The sequence below is a fragment of the Lampris incognitus genome, chromosome 7 (genome assembly GCF_029633865.1).
Source record: "Lampris incognitus isolate fLamInc1 chromosome 7, fLamInc1.hap2, whole genome shotgun sequence".
In the NCBI taxonomy this organism is placed as follows: Eukaryota; Metazoa; Chordata; class Actinopteri; order Lampriformes; family Lampridae; genus Lampris; species Lampris incognitus.
The window spans coordinates 47,157,869-47,183,309 of NC_079217.1; the positions used below are offsets into that span (position 1 = coordinate 47,157,869).

The following is a 25,441-nucleotide window of genomic DNA, read 5'->3' on the forward strand; positions in this document are numbered from 1 at the left end:
ACGAAGGTGGGTGTTTGAACTAAAATAGGGATTGATTGGCCACTAAATTGGGAGGAAAAAGGGAAAAATCGGAAATAAATTTATTTAAAAAATTTTTTTTTTTTAAAAACGTGCTGTCTGCAGGCTTGGCATACAACACAGGGAATTTGCATGCCAATGTGTCCTAGACAGAGTCCATCTGCAAGTGGAGTGAATTCATGTTCTCCACCTGTAAAGGCAATCTTTATTGATTATCAGAAACTGCTTACAATAACTCCCTCCTTTGGATGATCGGTGGGATGACAAGAACACAGGGTTTTTTATTGTTGTTGTTGTTGCTGTAGATTTGCACTCTGCCCCATTTTGGTTTCATGCTGTGCGTCAGAAGAGATTTGATTTCTTTCAGAGTCGGCCTGTGTTTGTGTACAATCTGAAGCAACACATGAATGACTGCTGCCCCTCCCTGTGTGGATATGTTTGACAGATCAAGTCAAGTCAATTTTATTTTTATAGTCCCTTATCATGAATTACACATTTGCCTAAATGGGCTTTACAGCAGTACAACATCCTGTCCTTACACCCTTGCATCGGATAAGGAACAACTTCCTAAAAAAAACAATTTAAAAAAAAAATTTAACAGGGAGAAAAAATAGGAAGAAACCTCAGGAAGAGCAACAAAGGAGGGATCTCTCTCCCAAGATGAACAGCCGTGCAATGGATCTTTTGTGTACACAATTTACAGATTACAACAGTTTGATGTGGGAAGATGGCGGCGCGAATTCACGTTTGCAGCGGCCTCACCCTCTACCGGTGTGGGAAGATGGTGGTGCGAATTCACATTTGCGGCGGCCTCACCCTGTACTGTTGATGCAGTGTCTTTGTCCACGTCTGCATCTAAATTTTTGTCTTCGTTTGTTTGCTGGGAGAGCTGGTGCTGGATCGGCTGCAAGAGCTTGGTCTGCTGCGCTGTGGGCCCAGAGACCGCATCCTTGCCCAACCAGAGTTGCACCCGAGGAGGTAACACTGAGGGCACTCTGACAGGACGCGGAAGCAGGGTAGGCTAAGCTAACTGCTAGCCCATGCAGACCGGCAGTTACGATAACATCGAAGGCGGTCTGGCGGCGGCCTCACCTGGCATTGACTGGTGTTTTTGATGTCATCATGTGGAGTGCAGTGAGGTGTGTCAGGGATGTCTGGCTGGTAAAGCTGGTGCGGGATCAGCTGGGAGGGCTAGGTCTGCTTCGTCCAGTTGCCACAGGGACCACGGCCCCTGCCCGGAGCTGTGCCAAAGGAGGAACTACAGCTGGCGGTCTGACAGGACGTGTAATCGGGGCAGGCTAGGCTAACTGCTAGCCCATGCAGACCATCGGTTCCGACAGTCATCCTGGCTGGTGTTTGTTCCCTTGGACAGTGATTTTTTTTTCTTGGTTTGGATATACACTGCTCAAAAAAATAAAGGGAACACCTAAAAACACAATATAGACCTCGATGAATGAATATTTCAGCTGAAAATCTTTATGTATTAGACAGAGGAATGTGTTTAGAGCAAAATAACCTAAGAATGATCAATGGAAATCAAAATCATTAGCCCATTAAGGTCTGGATTCAGAATCATACTCAAAATCAAAGTGGAAAATGAGAACATAGGCTGATCCAACTTCTGTGGAAATTCTTCAAGACGATTCAAAATGAGGCTCAGTAGTGTGTGTGGCCTCCACGTGCCTGTATGCACTCCCTACAACGTCTGGGCATGCTCCTGATGAGACGACGGATGGTCTCCTGAGGGATCTCCTCCCAGACCTGGATCAGGGCATCGGTCAACTCCTGGACAGTCTGTGGTGCGACATCGCGTTGGCGGATGGTACGAGACATGATGTCCCAGAGGTGCTCGATTGGATTCAGGTCTGGGGAACGTGCAGGCCAGTCCATAGCATCAATGCCCTCGACATACAGGAACTGCTGACACACTCTGGCCACATGAGGACGAGCATTGTCATGCATGGGCAGGAACCCAGGGCCCACTGCACCAGCATATGGTCTGACAATGGGTCTGAGGATCTCATCCCGGTACCTAATGGCAGTCATGGTACCTCTGGCTAGCACGTAGAGGTCTGTGCGGCCCTCCAAGGATATGCCTCCCCAGACCATCACTGACCCACCGCCAAACCGGTCATGCTGGAGGATGTTGCAGGCAGCAGAACGTTCTCCACAGCGTCTCCAGACTCTCTCACGTCTGTCACGTGTGTTCAGTGTGAACCTGCTCTCATCTGTGAAGAGCACAGGGCGCCAATGGCGAATCTGCCAACCAAGATGTTCTCTGGCAAAGGTCAATCGGGCTGCACGGTGTTGGGCTGTGAGCACAGGCCCCAATTGTGGACGTCGGGCCCTCATACCACCCTCATGCATTCTGTTTCTCACTGTTTGAGCAGAAACCTGCACATTAGTGGCCTGTTGAAGGTCGTTTTGTAGGGCTCCGGCAGTGCTCCTCCCGTTCCTCCTTGCACAAAGGACCAGATAGCGGTCCTGCTGCATGGTTGTTGTCCTCCTGCGGCCCCCTCCACGTCTCCTGGTGTACTGGCCTGTCTCCTGGTACCTCCTCCATGCTCTGGACACTGTGCTGGGAGACACATCAAATCTTCTTGCCCCAGCACGCATTGATGTGCCATCCTGGATGAGCTGCACTACCTGAGCAACTTCTGTAGGTTGCAGATACCGCCTCATGCCACCTCTAGTGGTGAGGGCACTAGCAAAATGAAAAACTAACCAAAGATCGGCCAGAAAAGATGAGGACAGGCAAATGGTCTGTGGCCACCACCTGCAAATCCATTCCTGTTATAGGGGTTGTCTTGCAAATTGTCTTAATTTCCACCTGGTGGAAATTAGACAATTTACCAACAGGTGAAATTGATTCACAAATCAGTGTTGCTCCCTAACTGGACAGGTTGATATCTCAAAAGTGTGATTGACTTGGAGCTACATTGCATTGCTTATGTGTTCCCTTTATTTTTTTGAGCAGTGTATGTTAGTTTGAATATGTGTGTTCTTGTAGTTCTTGAATGTGATTTGGTCTGTATGTTGCACTGCTGTGGGCTGGGAGAAATCGCATTTCGTTTCACTTCATGTGCGCAAGTACATGAGGTGAAATTACAGTGTGTTCCTGATTCCTGAAAGAGGATAACAGAATTATAATAGAATTATAAGAATTATAAGGTCACTGTCCACTGATTTCAGTTCATCTGGTGTCCAGGCCCTGCAGACATACATCGTGGTATTTCTGTCTGCTCTTGGATTAGGCACTTTAATCATTAGGAGGGCGTAGATGCTTTGCGATCTCATTCTTCAGGCAATGGGGCTGAATTTTTCAGACCCCGGGCTTGGCTTTCCATGTAGGATGGAGGATGTATCCTCGGCTATACCCACCTGTTATGGATGTGGGGCGGTCGCTGGGCTCTGTGCAATGAGCTCTATTACTGCAGCCAGCTGTTCTTGGGCCTCTTGATATAGACGGGCAGGCTGCTGTTAGTCTGTGGCATGTTGCTGCTGGTCTGCAGATCTCTGATGAGTGGCTGAGATGGGAAGGAGTTCCAGGTCTTTCTGTGAAAGCTGAGGATAGTGATTAACTGCCCCCCCGTATCTCTTTTCGCTATACTTTTGTCCATTTCTTTTCTCTGCCTCCATTTTCCACATCATAGATGTTTTCCAGACTACCTTACCTTTCCCTTTTTTGCTTTCATATTTTTCCATCTCATCCTCAGTTTTTGTAGCTGATTTACACTAAAACTACCATCTTCAGGATCCAAATTTCTTTTCCCACATTGAAAGTTGTTTATAGGTGTCATCACCACGTTTTTCACACATAATTTTTACACATCCTATCAGACAATACTTGTCCGTTAAAAGTTTTCTTTAATTTTTCCCCATTCTGTTATCCTGCAGTCACTCTCTTAACCAAAGATTTCCCAATCCTGACATTCAATTGACTTATTCAGATAATTCCTTATGTCCTTTGTCAATGGGCCGTCGCCCCTAAGTGAATGTCATTACCTTCAGACATCTTTCGATGGTATTCCATACTGTATCCTCACTTAAATGAAAAGCCATATCACACAATTCCTTCCCCCACAATCTCATATACATTCTCTTCTCAACCCGAGAGTCGGTTACAAGCTGCCCTGAGGGAAAGTAGACTTCCTATTTTTTTGAAAGTTGTCTTAGTTTGTATGCAAGCATTCAATGAATTGAGCTGAATCTCGATATGTGGGCTAAACCCTCTTCCGCCAAAATGTTTTTTCACAAATTGCTAAATATGTGAAACTTACTTTTTCGTGCTCCCAGGATGTAAATCAGATCTGCTTGAAACTTTGAACCTAGAATCTATGGACCCTCAGGACAAAAAGTTAATTCATTCATCCTCAGCCACTTCTCCGGGGTGGGGTCGCGGTGGCAGCAAGCTAAGTAGGGCACTCCAGACTTCCCTCTCTCCAGCAACACCCTCCAGCTCCTCCTTGGGGATCCCAAGGTGTTCCCAGGCCAGATTGGACATTTAGTCCCTCCAGCGAGTTCTGGGTCTACCCCAGGGTCTCCTCCCAGTGGCCGTGTCCAGAGAACCTCCAAAGGAAGGCGCCCAGGAGGCATCCTGATCAGATGGCCAAACCACCTCAACTGGCTTCTTTCGATGCTTCGATGCTTCTTCCTGCGGATGTCTGAGCTCCTCACCCTATCACTAAGGCTGAGCCCAAACACCCTATAGAGGAAATTCATTTCAGCTGATTGTATCCGTGAGATCACCCTTTCTGTCTCTACTCAAAGCTCGTGACCATAGCTGAGGGTTAGAACAAATATTGACTGGTAAATTGGGAGCTTTGCCTTCCGGCTCAGCTCCCTCTTCACCACAACAGTCTGATGCAATGTCCGTATTACTGTTGATGCTGCACCAATCCTCCTGTTAATCTCCTGCTCCATCCTACCCTTACTCATGAACAAGACCCCCGAGATACTTAATTGCTTCACTTGAGGCAACAACTCATCCCCAACATGGAGGGAGGAATCTACCATTTTCTGGTAAAGAACCATGGCCTCAGACTTGGAGGTGCTGACTTTCATTCCAGCCATTTCACACTCAACTGAAAACTGCCCCAGCATGCGTTGGAGGTCAAGTTCTGATGAAGTCAACAAAACCACATCATCTGCGAAGAGCAGAGATGCAGTTCTGAGGTTCCCAAAACGGACACACTCCTCACCTTGGCTGCACCTCTAGATCCTCTCCATGAATATCACAAATGGAATTGGAGACAAGGGTCATCCTTGGCAGAGTCCGACATCCACCGAAAATGTGTTTGACTTTATGTGAAGAATACTGACACAGCTCTCACTTTGGTTATACAAGGACCGGATGGCTTGTAGCAACTGCCCCGGTACCCCATACTCCCGCAGTACCCCCAACAGTGTGCCCTGGGGTACATGGTTGTAAGCCTTCTCCAAGTCGACATGTGGACTGACCGGTCAAACTCCCATGCCTCCCCCAGCACTTCCACAAAGGTAAAGAGTTGGTCCATTGTTCCATGGTCAGGACGGAATCCACATCGTTCCTCCTAGATCCGAGGTTTGACAGTCGGTTGGAGCCTCCTTTCCAGCACCCTAGAGTAGACTTTCCCAGTGAGGCTGAGCAGTGTGGTGCCCCGATAATTGGAGCACACTCTCTGGCCCCCTTTTTTAAATATGGGAACCACCACTCCATCTGCCACTCCACAGGTACTGTCCCCGACCTCCATGCGACACTGAAGAGGCCTGTCAGCAAAGATAGCCCAACAATATCCAGAGCCTTCAGCATCTCAGGGCAAATCTCATCCACACCCGGTGCCTTGCCACTGGGGAGCTTCTTAACTACCTCAGAGACATCTGCCAGGGATATGGGTGGGTCTTCAGACTCTACCTCCTCCCCTGAGGACGTATTAGCCAGGTTCAGGGGGTCCTACTAATCACCCCAAACTACCCAAAAGTACATCCCAAAGTACCCCAAAGCATACTCCAAATTACCCAAAAGTATACCCCACACCACCCCAAACTACCTCAAAGTATACCCCAAAGTACTCAAAATTATACCCCAAAGTGCCCAAAAATGCCTCAAAGTACCAAAAGTAAACCCCCAGAATACCCCAAACTACCGCAAAGTATACCCCAAAATTATACCCCAAAATACCCAAAAGTATACCCAGGATTACTCCTAAAACAAGAAAGGTAAAATAACAAAAGAGTGTCTGATGGAAAGACAGATCACAGCCCAGCTGGACACTCCCCTATTCTAACCAGGGATGCTGTCTGAAACACCAAACAAGTTATTATACTCACCATGCCCGCCACCAGAAACAAGCTGCACACTGCAACGATTAACATACACAAGGAATCCACCTCCGAAATGTCTTATTCCAAAAAAATTTTTTATCTCGGACGAGCCCCCAATTGTTACATTCCCAGATAAAGGTCCAGGGGATGAGGAGAAGTAACAAAGAAAATAAAAGTGTCCCGGGGGAATAAGAAAGGTGGGAGGAGGAACCAGGTGTAAAAACAAATAGATTTATTTACAAAAATTAACTTTCAGTCAAAATATAGAATAAAAGGGCAACTAAAGATGCTGGCTCTTAACCAGGCTTAGCTAAACAAACAAACAAGAACAATTACAAGCTTCATGCTCCTTCTCAAGGAGTAATGGATATTGACACAAGAGCTCACTCTCCGGTTGACAACAATGGCCCACTAGCCATCTCTCTCTCACTCTGGCTGCCAACAATGGCCCACTGGCACTGTTGGGTGTCTCTCTCCAAGGTATATACCCAGCTGTTGAGCAATTGGGGTCACCTGGGCTCAATCAGCAGTTCCACAGGAGGCGGAGCATTACCTGGAGAGGGAAAATTACAGACACGTGGCACTAGGGCCGTAACACCCCCTTCCATAAAAACAAACCCTAGATTTGTATATGAGAGGGTAATTGTACACAACACACGGCACTGGGGCTGTAGCATCTCCTCTCAAAAAGAAAATTACTGGGGTACTTTGGGCTGTACTTTTGGGTACTTTGGGTATTTTGGAGTATACTTTGCAGTACTTTGGGGTATAATTTTGGGTACTTTTGGGTAGGCTTCGTGGTACCTTGGGGTAAGCTTTGTGGTACATTGGGGTATACTTTGGGGCCCTTTGGGATGATTAGTAGGATCCGGTTCGGGTGCTCCTCAAAGTGTTCTCTCCACCGCCCAACAACAACTCCCCAGCTGAATACAGCCTGAGTCAAGCCCTGCTTCCCCTTCCTGAGTTGCTGGATGGTTTGCCAGAACTTCCGTGAGGCCAACCGAAAGTTCTCCTCCGTAGCCTTGCCGAACTCCTCCCACACCCAAGTTTTTGCTTCCGTGACTGCTGAAGCTGCAGCCCTTCTGGCTTCCTGGTACCTGTCTGCTGCTTCAGGGGACCCCTGGGCCAACCAAACCCGAAAGGCCTCCTTCTTCAACCTGACGGCTTCACTCACCGCCAGTGTCCACCAGCGGGTTCTTAGGGTGCCACCTCGACAGGCACCAATGACCTTATGACCACAGCTCCTGCCTGCTGCATCTGCAATAGAGGCTTTGAACATGAACCACTCAGATTCCATGTCTCCAGCTTCCCTCGGGATACACACAAACTTCTTCTGGAGTTGGGAGTTGAAGATCTCACGGACAGGGGCCACCGCCAGACGTTCCCAGTTTACCCTCACTAGTTGTCTGGATTAGCCAGGTCTGTCCGGCATCCTTCCCTGCCATCTGATCCAACTCACCACCAGGTAGCGATCAGTTGACAGCTCTGCTCCTCTCTTCACCTGAGTGTTCAAAACATACGGCCGCAGATCTGATAATACAACCACAAAGTCTAACATTGATCTTCGGCCGAAGGTGTTCTGGTATTAAGTACACTTATGAACTACCTTATGTTTGAACATGGTGTTTGTTATGGCCAATCCATAACTCACACAGAATTCCAATAACAAGGCACCACTCAGGTTCCAATCGGGGAGGCCGTTCGTCCCAATCACACTCCTCCAGGTTTCTCCATCGTTGCCCACGTGAGTGTTGAAGCCCCCCAGCAGAACTAGAGACTTACATAATTGCATATGCATAATTCCATCCTATTAAGAAGAAACTTGTCTCAATAGTCTCCCTTGTTCTATATAGGCTCTGTGCAAAATGTGGCGCCAATTGGCCACTAGGTGGTGCCTTTTCAAAACATTGAAAAATATACCAAACCTTTTCAAACTCATCTTAATTTGTATGCATGTGCTCCCTGAATTGAGGTGAATCTCGAGATATAGGCCACGCCAATTTCCACCTATACATCTTTTTTGCAAAATTGCTACTACTACTACTACTATTTTTGGCCGCTCCCATTGGAGGTCGCCACAGCGGATCATCTGTTTCCACCTCTTCCTGTCCTCTGCATCTTCCTCCATCACGCTAGCCACCTGCATGTCCTCCCTTACCACACCCATAAACCTCGTGTTTGGCCTTCCTCTTTTCCTCTTGCCTGGAAGCTCCATATTCAACAATCTTCTCTCAATATAACCAACATCTCTCCTCTGCCCATTTCCAAGCCATCTCAATCTTGCCTCTCTTGCTTTGTCTCCAAACTGTCCAACCCTGTCCCTGTAATATACTCGTTCCGAATCCTTCTTTGTCACTCCCAGTGAAAATCTTAGCGTCTTCAACTCTGCCACTTCCAGGTCCGACTCCTGTCTTTTCATCAGTGCTGCTGTCTCCAAACCATACAACATATTTGGTCTCACTACCATCTTGTAAACCTACCCTTTAACTCTTGCTGATACCCTTCTTTCACAAATAACTCCTGACACTCTTCTCCACCCACTCCACCCTGCCTGCACTGTCTTCTTCACCTGTCTTCTGCATTCCCCATTAGTTTGAACAGTTCACCCCAAGTATTTAAACTCATCCGCCTTCGTAATCTCTACTCCTTGCATCCTCACCCTTCCACTTTCCTCCCTCTCATTCAAACATATGTATTCTCTTACTCCTTCTGACTTTCATTCCTCTTCTCTCCAGGGCATACCTCCACCTCTTCAGGCTCTCCTCAACCTGCTCCCTACTCTCACTACAGATCACAATGTCATCCGCTAACGTCATAGTTCATGGAGACTGATCTCATCTGTCAACCTGTCCATCACCATTGCAAACAAGAAAGGGTTCAGAGCTGATGTAATCCCACCTCCACCTTGAACCCATCTGTCATTCCAACCGCACACATCACCACTGTCACACTGCCCTCATACATATCCTGCACCACTCCTACATACTCCTCTGCCACACCCGACTTCCACATGAAATACACACCTCCTCTGTCGGACCCTGTCATATGCTTTATCTGAATCCACAAAGGCACAATGTAACTCCTTCTGGCCTTCTCTATACTTCTCAAACAACATTCTCAAAGCAAACGCTGAATTTGTAGTGCTCTTTCATGGCATGAAACCATACTGCTTCTCGCTAATTATCACCTCTTCTCTTAACCTAGATTCCACTACTCTTTCATATGTATATCTTCATGCTGTGGCTGATCAACTTTATACCTCTGTACTTACTACAGGTCTGCAGATCACCCTTATTCTTTAAAATCGGTACCAGTATGCTTCTTCTCCACTCCTCAGGCATCCTCTCACGTTCCAAGATTGTGTTAAACAATCCAGTTAAAAACCCCACTGCCATCTCTCCTAAACATCTCCATGCCTCCACAGGTATGTCACTATCCCCCATCATACAACACAACCTTCTCTCTCTCTCTCTCTCTCTCTCTCTCTCTCTCTCTCTCTCTCTCTCTCTCTCTCTCTCTCTCTCATTTTCTTCATTCATCAGCTGCTCAAAGTACTCCTTCCACCTTCTCAACACACTCCTCATTTATCAGCACATGTCCGTCTCTAACCTTCATTGCCCTAACCTGCTACACATCCTTCCCAGCTCAGTCCCTCTGTCAGCCAATTGGTAGAAGTCCTTTTCTCCTTCCTTAGTGTCTAACCTTGCCTCGCATATGCCTTTTCTGTTCCCTTTGCCACCTCTCTCTTTGCTTTACGCTGCATCTCCTTTACTCCTGTCTACTCTCTTCATTTCTCTATCCCACTTTTTTGCCAACCTCTCCCTCTGTATACTTTCCTGTACTCCCTCATTCCATCACCAAGTGTCCTTCTCCTCCTTCCTTTGTCCAGATGACACATCAAGTACCTTCTGAACTGTCTCCCTCACTATTTATGCGGTGGTTGCCCAGCCATCTGGCAACTCTTCAATACCACCCAATGCCTATCTTTACTCCTCCCAGAATGCCATACAACAGCCTTCTGTCTTCAGCTTACACTCTTTGATCCTTGGCTCTGCCGTCACTCTCTTCCTCCTCTTGATCTCCAAAGTCATCCGTCAGACCAACATCTGATACGTTCTCCCCTGTCACTACCTTGCAGTCTCCAATCCCCTTCTGATCACGCATCCTGCATAAGCTATAGTCAACCTGTGTGCACTTTCCTCCACTACTTTACATTACGCTGTGTTCCTCCCTCTTCTTGAAATATGTATTCACAACAGCCATTTCCATCCTTTTCGTAAAATCCACCACCACATGTCCTTCCACATTTCTCTCCTTGGTACCATTCCTGCTCATCTCCTCATCATCATCTCTGTTCCCTTCACCAATGTGCCCATTAAAGTCTGCACCAATCAGCACTCTCTCCTCCTTGGGTACCCTGTCCACCACTTCATCCAACTCACTCCAGAATTTTCTTTCTCTTCCAACTCACACCTTCAACTCCTCCACCTCCAGCTCCACCTTCTGTCTTTTCATCAGTGCCACTGTCTCCAAATCACACAACATAGCTGGTCTCAGTACCATCTTGTAAACCTTCCCTTTAACTCTTGCTGGTACCCTTCTTTTGCAAATCACTCCTGACATTCTTCTCCACCCACTCCATCCTGTCTGCACTCTCTTCTTCGCCTCTCTTCCACATTCCCCGTTACTTTGAACAGCTGACCCCAAGTAGTTTAACTCATATGCCTTCGTCACCTCTACCCCTTGCATCCTCACCATTCCGCTGTCCTCACTCTCATTCCCGCATATGTATTCCGTCTTGCTCCTACTAACTTTCATTCCTTTTCTCTCCAGTGCATACCTCCACTTCTCTAGGCTCTCCTCAACCTGCACCCTACTCTTGCTACAGATCACAATGTAATCCGCAAACATCATAGTCCATGGAGACTCCTGCCTGATCTCGCCCGTCAAACTGTCCATCACCATTGCAAACAAGAAAGGGCTCAGAGCCAATCCTTGATGTAATTCCACCTCCACCTTGAACCCATCTGTCATTCTAGCCACACACCTCACCACTGTCACTCTGCCCTCATACAAATCCTTCACCATACCTCCTCTCTTGGCACCCTGTCATAGGTTTTTTCTAAATCCACGAAGACACAATGTAACTCCTTCTGACCTTCTCTAAACTTCTCCATCAAAATTGTCAAAGAAAACATCGCATCTGTAGTGTTCTTTTGTGGCATGAAACCATACTGCTGCTCGCCAATCATCACCACTCCTCTTAACCTAGCTTATATTACTCTTTCCCATATCTTCATGCTGTGGCTGATCAACTTTATACCTCTGTAGTTGCTACAGTTCTTCACGTCACCCATATGCTTGAAAATTGACACCAGTACGCTTCTTCACCATTCCTCAGGCATCGTCTCACTTTCCAAGATTGTGTTAAATAATATAGTTAAAAATTCCACTGCCATCTTTCCTATACATCTCCAATCCTCCACAGGTATATCATCTGGACAAACTGCCCTTTCCCTCTTCATCCTCTTTATAGCTGTCCTCACTTCTTTCTTGCTAATCCAACACTATCCTGATTCACTATCCCCACATCATACAACTTTCTCTCTCATTTTCTTCATTCATCAGCTCCTCAAAGTACTCCTTCCACCTTCACAACACTCTTCTCGCTTGTCAGCACATTTCAATCTCTATCCTTCATTGCCATAACCTGCTGCACATCCTTCCCAGCACGGTCCCTCTGTCAAGCCAGCCGGGATAAGTCATTTTCTCCTTCCTTAGTGTCTAACCTCTTATACAATTCTCCATACACATTTTCCTTTGCTTTTGCCACCCCTCTCTTCACTTTTTGCTGCATCTCCTGTTTACTTTCTTAATCTCTCTGACTATCCCACTTCTTCTTTGCCAACTTCTCCCTCTGTATACTTTACTGTACCTCTATTCCACATCCAACTCTCATTGCCTTCATTCCTCTGTCCATATAACACACCAAGTATCTCCCTAACTTTCTCTCTCTCTATTCCTGGAGTGGTTGCCCAGCCATCCGGAAACTCTTCACGACCACCCAGTGCCTGTCTTAACTCCTCCCTGAACGCCACACAACAGTCTTCCTTCTTCAACTTCCACCATTTGATCCTTGAATCTATCTTCACTCTCTTCCTCTTCTTGGTCTCCAAAGCCATGCTACAGACCACCATCCGATGCTGCCTAGCTACATTCTCCCCTCTCACCACTTTGCAGTCTCCAATCCCTTTCAGATCACGCCTCGTACTTAAGACATAGTCAGCCTGTGTGCACTTTCCTCCACTGTTATACATTACCCTGTGTTCCTCCCTCTTCTTGAAATAAGTATTCACCACAGCCATTTCCATCCTTTTCACAAAATCCACCGCCATCTGTCCTGTCACATTCCTCTCCTTGACATCATACCTACCCATCAACTCCTCATCACCTCGATTTCCTTCACCAACATGCCCATTGAAGTCTGCTCCAATCACCCCTCTCTCCTCCTTGGGTACACTCTCCACCAATTTATCCAACTCCCTCCAATTTATCCAACTCCCTCCAGAATTATTCTTTCTCTTCCATCTCACACCCAACTTGTGGGGCATTTGCCCTGACATTCATCAACACCCCTTTGATTTCCAGCTTCATACTCATCACTCTGTCCGACACTCTCTTCACCTCCAACACACTCTTGACATACTCTTCCTTCAAAATTACCCCTACCCCATTTCTCCTCCTATTCGCACCATAGTAGAAGAGTTTGAAAGCCTCCTCTGATGCTCCTTGCTTTACTCCACTTCCACCTGGTCTCTCTCTCACACAGTATACCTATCTTTCTTCTCTCCATCATATCAGCCAGCTCTCTCCCTTTACCAGTCATCGTGCCGACATTCAAAGTTCCGACTCTCACCTCCACACTCCTACCTTTCCTCCTCTTCCGCTGAATCTTCACATACCTTCCCCATCTCCTTCTCCTTCGCCCAGCAGTAACATAGTTTCCAGCAGCACCCAGCTGGCCAACAGTACGGATGGCAGTAGTTGGTAAGCTGGGCCTTGACTGATCTGGTATGAAGATCTGATTTATGATCCACATATTTGATTTGGCAAAGATCTTACACTGGGTGATCTTCTTGATGCAACCCTCCCAATTTATCCAAGGTTGGGACCGACACTAAGAATGCACTGGCTTGTGCATCCTCAGTGGCTGGGTTACTTAGGAGCTATGAACCATCATAATCAAAATTTATTAAAATAATTTTGATAATCCAAACATGTGAAAGTAATAAAAGAACAACTTCCTCTAGGTTGCAGTCAAAACTGGAAGTGTTGCAGTTGCACATCTTGGCAACAATCTATTATCATGAAACTCATCAAAGTAGAAATCTTTTGTAAAATATTTTACAAGTCATCTTAGTTTGTATGTACGTGTTACCTGAATTAAGCTGAAGATATATAGGCCAGGTTAATTTCCACCCATCATTTTTTTTTTTTTTGCAAAATTGCCAAATATGTGAAACCTACTTTTTGTCCTATGCTGTAAGTCAGATCTGCACGAAACATTGCACCTAGACTCTATGTAGCCTCATGATCAAAAGTTGTTAAAATAGGTTTGATAATAGAAAAATACGAAATTTTTTAAAGGATCAACTTCCTCTCGGTTTAAGCGGGTAACATTTCACAAAATAGTGAAATATGCAAAACATTCTTTTTCAAATTTGTCTTGCTTTGTATTTACATTTTCTCTGAATTGAGCTGCATCTCTTGATATGGGCCACTCCCATGTCCACCTATAAATTGTTTTTGCAAAATTGCAAAATATGCAAAACTAGAATGTAAGTCCAATCCGCACGAAACTTTGCACCTATAATCTATGGACGCCAATGATAAAAATTTATGTAAAGAATTTTGATGATCCAAAAAATTTTAAATGAACAACTTTCTCTAGGTTGCAGTCAAAACAAAAAGTGTTGCATAGCTTGGAAACAATCAGTCCTATTAACACAAAGTTGGGCTCTGTAGTTTTCCATATCTCATTGAGGCTCTGTGCAAAATAGGCACCAACCGGCCACTCGGTGGCCCTATTTCAAAAAATGGCAAAAGTTGCAAACCTACTGTTTGTTTAACCTTCTATGCACATGTTCTTTGAATTGATCTGAATCTCGAGATATAAGCCACGCCAATTTCAGCAATAACTTTTTTGGCGAAATTGCAGATTATGAGAAAAATTATTTTTCAAATTACTCCTAGGTTTTAAGTCCGATCTGCACGAAACTTTTTTTTATCTAGAATCTATGGACCCGCATGATCAAAATTTAAGAGAAAACGAAACAAGATTTTTTTTCAAACGTTTTGCTTCCCGAAAATAGAGATTATGATAGACAATGTCAAGCTGAATATCAGGTAGGAATTTGGAGAAACATTAAAATAACTTTTATTGAATTTGCTATGTTTAATTGCATAATGATGCTGACACATTGTGTTAGTTCAACTGAGCTTGAAATATTTTGCTGCTGATTTTCATTTATACTCAGCATCTGGTGCCTCTCTTGTTAGTGTCCAACAATAGTCAGCCAGCATTGATGGATTCCATTTGCCCTGATACCTCTTTTCCATGGCCGCAATGTTCTGGTGAAACCTTTTCACTATGTTCATCACTGACTGCACCAACATCAGCAGGGAAGAAGTCCAAGCATGAATGCAGAAAATTAATTTTCAATGTCATGTTGCACTTCATGGTTTTGTATGCTTTAAGCATGTTGTCAAGCAGCTCAATGTAGTTTGGTGCTCTGTAGTTGCCAAGAAAATTCTCAAAAAAATCATTACGCCTTAGCCTTCCATGCTATTTTCTCTGGCCCCACTAGCAGATCTTCTAACTCCCTGTCATTGATGACCTGTCTCATTTGTGGACCAACAAAAATGCCTTCCTTAATCTTGGCATCAGTTGTTCTTTGAAACATCTGTCTCAAGTAGTAAAATCCATCACTTTCTTTGTTCATTGCTTTCACAAAATGTTTCATTAATCCAAATTTTATATGAAGAGGAGGCATAAATATCTTTGTTGGGTCGACAAGTGGTTTATGCGCCACACTTTTCTGCTCTGGAATGAAATGCTTACAGAGCAGCCAGTTCTTTTTAATGTAATGTGACTCTTTAGCACGGCTATCTCATTCACAAAGGAAACAACAGTACTTTGTATGTCCGAGCTGTATTCCTAGTTGCAGTGCCAATACTTTTAGATAACCACAGATGTTCAAGTCGTAATTGTTGTACTGTGTGTGTTTCAACAACAGTTCCACATTATTGTAAGTTTCTTTCATGTATACTGCATGGTCAATGGGTACTGAAGGGTGGACATTGCCATTGTGTAACAGGACAGCTTTCAGGCCTAACTTTGACGAATCTATAAAAAGACGACATTGTTATGGGTCATGCACACAACCCAAAGCCATGAGCAATCCATCAATGTTAGTGCAAGAAAAGAGGTCAACCTGTGTAAAGAAGTTTGTCATATGTTCTGGTGACAGCAACCTCATCCTTGCAATCTTGAACCAAGTAGTTCTGCTTTAGCTTTTGACAAATCCAAGTCCCTGACCAGGTCATTTAATTCTGGCTGTGTTATCAGATGAGGATAACCAGGCATAAAGGGTTCAACATCTGGATCAGGGTCGTTTTCCACATCTTGTTCATGCATTGTGGCATCTTCATCTGCCTCATCTAGGCTCCATGTGTCTGGTGGCTTCGGTACTGGCAAACTAGCAAAAAGGCAAAAGGACAAAGATGTAAAAAGAAAAAAAATGCTTTAATATCATTGAACATTTTGACAACAAATTACAAAAGTAAATAAATCCTGATAAGACATAAGAAAATCGAAAAAGTAGTTAAAAAAATTAGGGCCCAACACAAAGGAGGTCAACTAAAGCAATAAAGAAACTAAAGTTTCAACCTAACACATAACCACACGTACCTACAAGGAGGTTGTACACACATGGACTAGCCCTACACAGACATGAGGGAAAACATGTCCGGCCACAACATTAAACATCTAACACACTTAAAGATATCCAAATATAAACAACCTATCAAAAGAAATCATCTACAAAGAAAGAATTAGCTTTCAGAAAATGATAAAACAAATCCAAACAAAAAAGTTTTTTTTTAAGAATTCTAAAATAACCCCCCCCCCTTCCGTCTCCCTGTTGGCTTCTTCCACTTCCTGTGGGCTGTACTTAAAAGGCCATCTCTTACAGTCTTCAGGCCTTTTGCAAGAGAAGCTCGGTAAGATCCAAAACAAAGGTAAGTATTACTTACAAATTAAATAACCGTACGACAGAATATTCACTCAATTGTGTGCAACCCAAATAGAAAACAAACTGTCATAAATTGAATAAAGTGTGTAATACAAAAGACTGTGTAGTATCTTTTTTTTTTTAAATGTATGGGTATGGACTGTGACCAAATATAAAGAAATACTAACACTGGTGGACAGCAGGTATGCAGCCGCCACACACTCCCCTTCTCTGGACACTCGCTAGGACAGCGGGAAAGGTGGTCAGTAGTGGACTTCTTTTTGCTCGGGATATGATACAGCTCAAACTTGAAGGGCTTCATAGCGAGGTACCGGCAGGGTATTATGCTGTCTGTGTCCTTTATTCTCCCCAGCTAGTTCAATGCCTTGTGGTCAGTTTCCAGAATGAACTGTAGTTCAAAGAAGTAGTATCTTAGGGAGACCAAAGCCCATTTGACAGCCAGGCATTCCTTCTCCGCTGTATAAATGTGGGTCTCCCTGGGTATAGCTTCCGACTTAGGAATGCAAAGGACCCAAAGCACATGACGATAAACTGGTAGAATCCCCAAGGTGTCCTGAAGGTGGTCAACTCATGGGACCTGGTGGTAAGGGAAACCTGCCAATAGCCTTTACACGGGTCTATAGTGGTTAAGCATTTTGCCATGCCTAGGCGATCAATCAGGTCATCGAGTGTGTGGTGTTGGGTATGAATCAAACTTTGAAATTGAATTCAGATAACAGAAGTTAGTTTGTTTGTTTGTTGTTTATTTCAAACGTTGTAAAATGTATAATAAAAGAAAACAAAAGAAAAAATCAAAACAAGCAATATCATCATCAAACATTTGTTTTAAATCTCGGCAGTTCGAAAAAGGAGTAGGCAGAAGTCTATGCAAAACCTGATTGTGCCATCCGGCTTTGGAACCAGAACAATAGGGTTAAACCACTCACTCTGGGAGGCTTCAATTATACCCAGGGAAGCATTCACTGGAGTTCCCTTTTTAAGGGGGCCAAGGAGGCACTCAGAAATTCGTTCACTCATATGTTTGACAACAGCTTTTTCTTTGAGGACAATATCATGGATTATCAGACTGGTATAACCAGGATTTCCTTTGAACACACCAGCTCTCCCCTGCGACTGCTGCTGTTCAGACAAGTGGTCCAGCCTAAGAGCAGAGGTTGATGGTAGGGGCAAGTATTGCTATTCTACCTCTTCATCTGCAACACTTCTGATGAGCAACAGAGATGATTGCTCCTCAGGTCTTGGGACCCACTTGTTCAGCTTACGGGACCTGGTGCTAAGGGGAACCTGCCAATAGCCTATCCGATTGCTACCAAATTTTCTGTGGATTATTACTGGCTCAAGTTTATCAATTGTATAAAAATCGTTGAGATCTTACTTAGTTTTCAAGATATTTACCAATGAACTTCAAAAGGGCATGGCTCACTACATAAATAGACCAAAGTCAACAATCATGCAGCCAATTATCACAAAACTTGCATCACTTAAGTACCTGAAACATACCTTGAAAGGTCCATTTAAATAGACCACTAGGGGGTGCTACAAATGCGATAAAATGGGCGTGGCATTGCTCAAATCGGACTATAAATCAGAAATGGCTCGTTTCTAGTCACGTGATTCCGATGACGCGCGAGATTCAGATGGAGGGCAGGAAGTGAAAAGCAGATTGGACGAAATGAAGCTAGTTTAGCCCGAACTGTGCTAGTTCAGACGATATTATGAGAGAAAGGTATAAACATAAAGTAAGATATGTTGGACATGATCCTTATGTTATGAAGAGTGATTTGTTTTTGACGACGTGGTCACTGCACACACGCGCGTTATCCAACTCCGCTCCTCTCGACCGCAGACGACGGTTCGCAAGCCATTTTTCCCCGGCGTTTTCGGTCAATTTCTTGCATTTTTTCTCCCTCATGAACAACAACTTTTGGTACTCAATAAAAACTCCTTGTGGTTTCTCAGTTAATGACACCAAATATAGGCATTTCGAAAGTTTGTGATAGTGCTTCCTATGTAGAAAATCACGTCTTGCCCTTCATCTGTCGTTCGTGACGTCATATGTAAACAACCTATTGTTTGTTCAATGTTGAACAACATGTGTAAAACTATTTTGAAATCGCTCAGTACGGGGCGCCAGTAGTTCAAATCACGTGCTTGGGCCTGATGCAAATTTGGCCATAAATCAATGACAGTTTGAAAAAACTTTACCAATTTCGGTGGATATTTTTAATTAAGCTGTTGAGGCCTTCAACTCGTAACGGTCTGTGTTGCGTTGAAAAGTCAGATGTGCAATGAACAGGGTGGCGCAGTGGTTAACGTGGTCGCCTCACTGCAACAAGGTCCTGGGTTCGAGCCCCGGGGTAGTCCAACCTTGGGGGTCGTCTCGGGTTATCCTGTGTGGAGTTTGCATGTTCCCCCTGTGTCTGTGTGGGTCTCCTCCCACAGTCCAAAGTCATGTAGGTCAGGTGAATTGGACATACCTAATTGTCCCTAGGTATGAATGTGTGTGTGTGTGTGTGTGTGGGTGGGTGGGCCCCCTGTGTGGTGGCCTGTCCAGGGTGTCTCCCTGCCTGCTGCCCAATGACTGCTAGGATAGGCTCTAGCATCCCCGCATCCCTGAAAGCAGGATAAGCAGTTCAGATAATGGATGAATAGATGGACGTACAATGAACAGTGGCAGTGAATAGAATGAGTCTCCATGGCCTATGATGTCTGCGGATGACATTGTGATCTGCAGCAAGAGTAGGTTGCAGGTGGAGGAGAGCCTGGAGAGGTGGAGGTATGCGCTGGAGAGAAGAGGAATTAAAATCAATAGGAGCAAGACAGAATACATATGCGCGAATGAGAGGGAGGACAGTGGAATGGCGAGGATGCAAGGAGTAGAGATGATGAAGGTGTATGAGTTTTTGAAGTCACCTGTCCAAAGTAACGGGGAGTGTGGAAGAGAGGTGAAGAAGAGAGTGCCGGCAGGGTGGAGTGGGTGGAGAAAAGTCTCGGGGGTGATTTGTGACAGAAGGGTACCAGCAAGAGTTAAAGGGAAGTTTTACAAAATGGTTGTGAGACCAGCTGTGTTGTATGGTCTGGAGACAGTGGCACTGACAAAAAGACAGGAGATGGAGCTGGAGGTGGCAGAGTTGAATATGCTAAGATTTTCATTGGGAGTGATGAAGAAGGACAGGATTAAGAATGAGTATATAGAGGGACAGCTCAGGTTGGACGGTTTGGAGACAAAGCAAGAGAGGCAAGATTGAGATGGCTTGGACATGTGTGGAGGAAAGATGTCGGGTATATGGGGAGAAGGATGCTGAATATGAAGCTGCCAGGGAAGAGGAAAAGAAGAAGGCCAAAGAAGAGGTTTATGGATGTGGTAAGAGAGGATATGCAAGTGGCTGGTGTGACAGAGGAAGATGCAGAGGAGAAGACGAGATGGAAACAGATGATCTGCTGAGGCGACCCCTAACAGGAGCAGCCGAAAGTAGTAGTAGTAGTAGTAGTAGTAGTAGTAGTAGTAGAGAAGAGAGTAGTTGAGAAGGGTGGGCTATTTTCTATGTCAGTTATTGTAGCACTCAAAATAACTACAGTGTGTTGGAGATATCACCCACAATTGACCATCTAGTATATATAGTTTGTCTATTACCAGCGATACCCATTTACCCTTCTGCCTGCTCTTTCTGGATGGGGTACAGGACCTTTCATCTCTTGTTGATATCCTCAGGAATTGGTAGTGAAGTCCAAACTTGGTTCCACTCGGCTCCCATCCTCTGCTCTTGACCAGATCCTTTTGCTGGAAATATTCAAATTTGGCAATAATTGACCAGGGTCAGGATCTCACGGGGAAACCAAACACACTGGTCACGAGGATGGCACAACACAGAAGAACTAACACGTCAGGCCAGGACTACAGGTCTATACCCATCTACCGGCCAATAGCCACTCTTTCAAGGATGAGGATGTGCACATCGTTTATATGGAGGAACACTGGTTTAAACTGGGATTCAAAGAGGCCATCTATGTGAAGCTCGAACAACCATCCCTGAACTGGGGGGGGGGGGGGCTAAGAGTACATCTGTCACCATCTTACAATGCTGTGATTGCAACTATTCCGCAATCCTCTGTGAATAGCACATATATCCATTGTAACTCTAGTTAATGGTCACAGTAATTTGCATGTAAAACTGATCATTGTTTTCAGTCGTCATGCCACTGTATTGTTTATAAGGGTGGAGATGTACCTGCAGTCAGTTGCCACTGAAGAAGTCATTTAGATTAGTGATAAAACGTTTCTCTCAGTCAACATCCTATCCAGATGAACGGGTTCAACTTTCTGTCATTTCCTTACCTGGATTATTGAGCATGCATGAAGACACTCTGTAAACACTATTTGCAGTTGAAAAAAAATGATTATGAGTGCACTGTCTGTCACACTTGAGCCACCGTAAAGACTGGAAGGGGAAAGAGGAAAGTCTTGGCTGTGTGCTTGGTTTGAATATCTGTAGCACTACTGTCTGCCACCTTGGAGTCAGAAATCGCTTCATGTAGGTCTAAGATGTCATTTAGTCAGTAGTCACACTGAATTAATCTCTGATTTGCATGAGGAGATAAGGGAAGCTAATAAAGAATATATCAGGATCATATATCTGAGACTCTAGTACCCATCAGGAGGAATCCCCTCTCTGACCCTGCCCATGCCTCACCCGTCCCCCCCCCCCTGAAAAATATGTCATGTGTGACGTTGCTACATTATCAAGACTTTTTTATGGAGCGAATGAAAAAGCAAGGTGGCAGGGTAACAGAGAGAAAGGGGTGAGAGGTGACATATAGCATCACTCAGTGGTGCTAGCAAACGAGCATTTGTAAATTTCTCGTTTCCTTCTTAAAATGCTGGAGAGTCCTGGGAGTCCGTGGTCCTCAATTTGTTGTGAATTTAATGTGCAGCTAAAGCTCTGCTCATTTCAGCAATATTTGAAATGATCAGATGTTCAAATAGAGATGAATTCACTGATGAAAATATTCGACTGGCATTTTGTTTGAGTAGCTACACTGGTGTTACGTTGACACACAATTTAGAAATGTAATTGAGCGGAACTGAGGCACATCCCAGGGGAAACTACGTTATTCCGCTGAGTTTTCTCTGGTGAAACCATTTATTTCTTTGGATCCCCTTTAGTTGTAGAACATATCTGGGGGGAAAAAGTTAAAGGTTCCTTTTTTTTACAGTACCATCTGAAGAATATCCTCTTAAATGGCTTTTTAGTCTTCTAATATTTTTAGTGTTTCTTCACTGGACTTGTGAGTTAAAGAGCATGGAAGGCTGCACGTTACACTTATTACCTGAGTTTCAGTAGGTTTTATTGGGAGCTTCCGTCTGCATCTGAATAGCCTTTTCATTGTTTAACCAGTTCTGCCCATCCTTTATTTTTTTCATTCTTCATTTTATTAATTTAATGTTTTTTTCAGATTATTTAATAGCATTATGCTGTTATGTAGCTCTTATTTAATGTTTTTTTACGATTTTGGAAAACCTTCGTGTAAGAACTGTGCTACATCAATAAACGTGCCTTGCCTCATTAAATTGAACTGACATTTTTTCTTAACAATTTTAAAATATTTCAGGTAGACAGACAGACAGACAGACAGACAGACAGACAGAAAGATAGATAGATAGAAAGATAGATAGATAGATAGATAGATAGATAGATAGATAGATAGATAGATAGATAGATAGATAGATAGATAGATAGACAGACAGACAGACAGACAGACAGATGAGTCTTCTGTAACATCATGGGCTAAAACAGTGCTACTTGATTGGGAAAATGAAAATAATGTGGAATTATTGCAGTGCCTTGCTATTCATGGCTTTAATGTTCCTTCAGTACCCTCATGAAATAAAAAAGATAGATGATGGTCGGATTGCTTTAGAGGAAAAATAGCTCGCTGATCCCCTCATAGAATCAAGAAAAGACAGGGTCACTTTGAGACCCATGAAGTCAAAAGTGATCTGATCTTTCTTTCTACCGCTCTTTCTCTCTCTCTCTCTCTCTCTCTCTCTCTCTCTCTCTCTCTCTCTCTCTCTCTCTCTCTCTCTCTCTCTCTCTCTCTCTCTCTCTCTCTCTCTCTCTCTCTCTCTCCCCTGCTCCCTCCTCTCCCCAGTGCCCCCCTACATCCAGCCGTTTGAGTTCCAGCGCTTCACCATCGGCCAGCGTGTCTTCATCCCCTGTGTGGTCATGTCAGGTGACCAGCCCCTGGACATCACTTGGCAGAAGGATGGCCAACCAATTCCAGCCAGCCTCGGCGTAACCGTGGACAACATTGACTTCACCAGCTCTCTGCGCATCTCTAATTTGACCCCTGAACACAACGGCAACTACACCTGCATCGCCCGTAACGAGGCTGCTGTTGTGGAGCACCAGAGTCAGCTCATTGTCAGAGGTGGGGTTAGGCTTAGGCTTAGGGTCAGTGGTTAGGGTTAGGGTTAGGAGAAGTGGGTTTTGTGAATAATGTCATCACAGAATGGTAGCTGTAATATGTTAGCTAAAAAAACAGAACTCTCTGTTTCCAAATATCATTAAAATAAGCAAGTACTTGTTAGACTTAACTCAGTATATTCATAGGTAAAAGAATATGTGAATAGAGAGATTATAAACAGTAATTTCTTTTTACGTATCTCAAAATAAAGGTAATAAATGGGGATGATAAGACTTAAAAATCTGGTAACAAAAGAAAATATAAACCCTTCATTTTTCATTTTTTTGTGGAGGGCTACCAACAAATTTGAGCACATCTGTAGTTATCCTATGAAACTCAAGCTGTAGAACAATGCAGTTGTGAGGAGTTTGATTGTTTTTTATTTCATGTGTATGTGTTTATGTGTTTGATATGTGCTTGTACAGTTCCTCCCCAATTTGTGGTTCAGCCTGAGGACCAAGATGGGATCTATGGGAAAACTATCACTCTTAACTGCTCTGCTGAAGGTTACCCACGGCCCACCATTGTATGGGAACACTCGAAAGGTAATTACAATAGTGGACACATCATACAGTCATTCTGAAGCCACCAGGTAATCTTAATAAAAGGAACATTTATCAGCTGGAAAAAGGGGAATTTCACTGATCAAGAGATATATGTTTTAATGTTTTTAGTATCATATGCTAAAACAGTCTATGTGATAGACGCATGGCAGCAGGATGCATAGTGTCACAGTGACACAGTCCAAGGTCCTCTGGTTGAAGGACAGTGTCTTTCAGCCTTGCTGGTGTGTCCAGATCCAGTCCTCCAAGGTTCAGGGCAGCTTTTTCTTAGTTTAGCTTTGGCTTTTGGTATCGGGGGTTCAAACTCCAGTTAGGACAAGTCTCCAGTAGGAGTCCTGGGCTTAGACTTCTAATGCTATACAAGCCAGCTACCTTGGATATGAATGAGAGTAACATGAATAGAGTCAAAGCGGCTCAGGCGTCGCCCAGGTTGACAAGGTCAGTGTCAGGTGATGGGGAACCAGGGCAACCTGATGAGAAATGGGCTACTGGAACAAGACATTAATGGACAAGGGCCAAGAACCTGGAACTGATGGAATGCTACTATGACAGCAGACTCCTGGAGAAGGGCTGTATGACGTGAATGTGGGAACTGTGGACCAGTAGGAGACCTACTTCCACACTGACTCAGAAGCAACTAGTGGCTCAATGCTCAAACATCAATAGAAGGAAGCTACTGTCACGACTTGAGATGGAGAGGCTCCAACAGGTTAACTATACAGTTCAGCACCCTGAATGGCCCGCCACCCAGTGGGCAGGAGATACATGAGGACAGACCCCAACCAGCTGAAACAATCCTACCAACCATGACAGCTGAAGTTACTGAGGTTCAAATGAGAATCATGGTCAGACTAAAGACAGTCAACCCCCGGGCACGGCTTCCATGACTCAGTGAAAAAGTACCATCATAAAACCTGCTTGTGGCTGTGAACACAGCCTTACGCAACATCACAATTGCCACCATAACAGAGACCATTGAGCTTGTATATGCTACTGCAACTGTAATCCTGGAGATGCTTGGGTACAGGATTAAGAACACCGTTCACCAACAGTACCCTCCATGGAAGAGAAGGCTGAAAGCCAAGCTCGAAGCAGCATGGAGAGATGATAGCCAGTTAACAGAGGTACAGAAAGGTGTGATGAAAGACAGGCTCAGTTTAAAGAAGTACAGCAAGCTGTCCATAAGCGAGGCCCTGGAAACTACAAAACAAAGGCTTACAGCTCTGGCCGCCAGGCTGAAAAGATACACTAGAGAAGCAGAAGCCAAAAGAGTATATGACCTGTTCCTCAAAGAACCATTCACAGTGTACTTCCAGCTGCAGAGTAACAAGGAAAAAACATCAGACCCACCCAGAGCACAGACTGAGCGATACTGCCAGGATATATGGAAAAGGAGGCATTACACAACACCAATGCCCATTGGCTGCTGAGACTAAGAGCAGATCACAGCAATATCCCAGAGCAAGAGCCAGTGATCATCACAGTGGCCGACATCGAATGACAAGTCTCAACATGAAGAGCTGGACTGCTCCAGGCCCTAACATGATTCAGGCCTACTGGTTGAAGAAGCTAATGGCACTCCATGCACACCTGGCGACATAAATGAACCAGCTGCTAACATCAGGGTCTCACCCTCACTGGCTAACACAGGGGAGAACAATACTGATCATGAAGGATCCCCACAAAGGTACAGCACCTTCAAACTACCAGCCAATAACCTGCCTCCCCACAACATGGAAGATCCTGTCAGGCATCATACCAGCTATGCTGAATAGGCAC

At 44.6% G+C, this 25,441-nt stretch overlaps 1 protein-coding gene across 5 annotated transcripts in view; it reads left to right on the forward strand.

Moving 5' to 3' along the window:
* The window catches only part of dscamb (Down syndrome cell adhesion molecule b), a 270,710-nt gene that overhangs the window by 163,884 nt on the left and 81,385 nt on the right, over nt 1-25,441 (forward strand). For all 5 annotated transcript variants that reach the window (XM_056283107.1, XM_056283106.1, XM_056283111.1 and 2 more), the window contains 2 exons: nt 22,785-23,063; nt 23,525-23,644. In XM_056283107.1, coding sequence (XP_056139082.1) covers nt 22,785-23,063; nt 23,525-23,644 — 399 coding nt within the window. The remainder of the gene's footprint in view (nt 1-22,784; nt 23,064-23,524; nt 23,645-25,441) is intronic.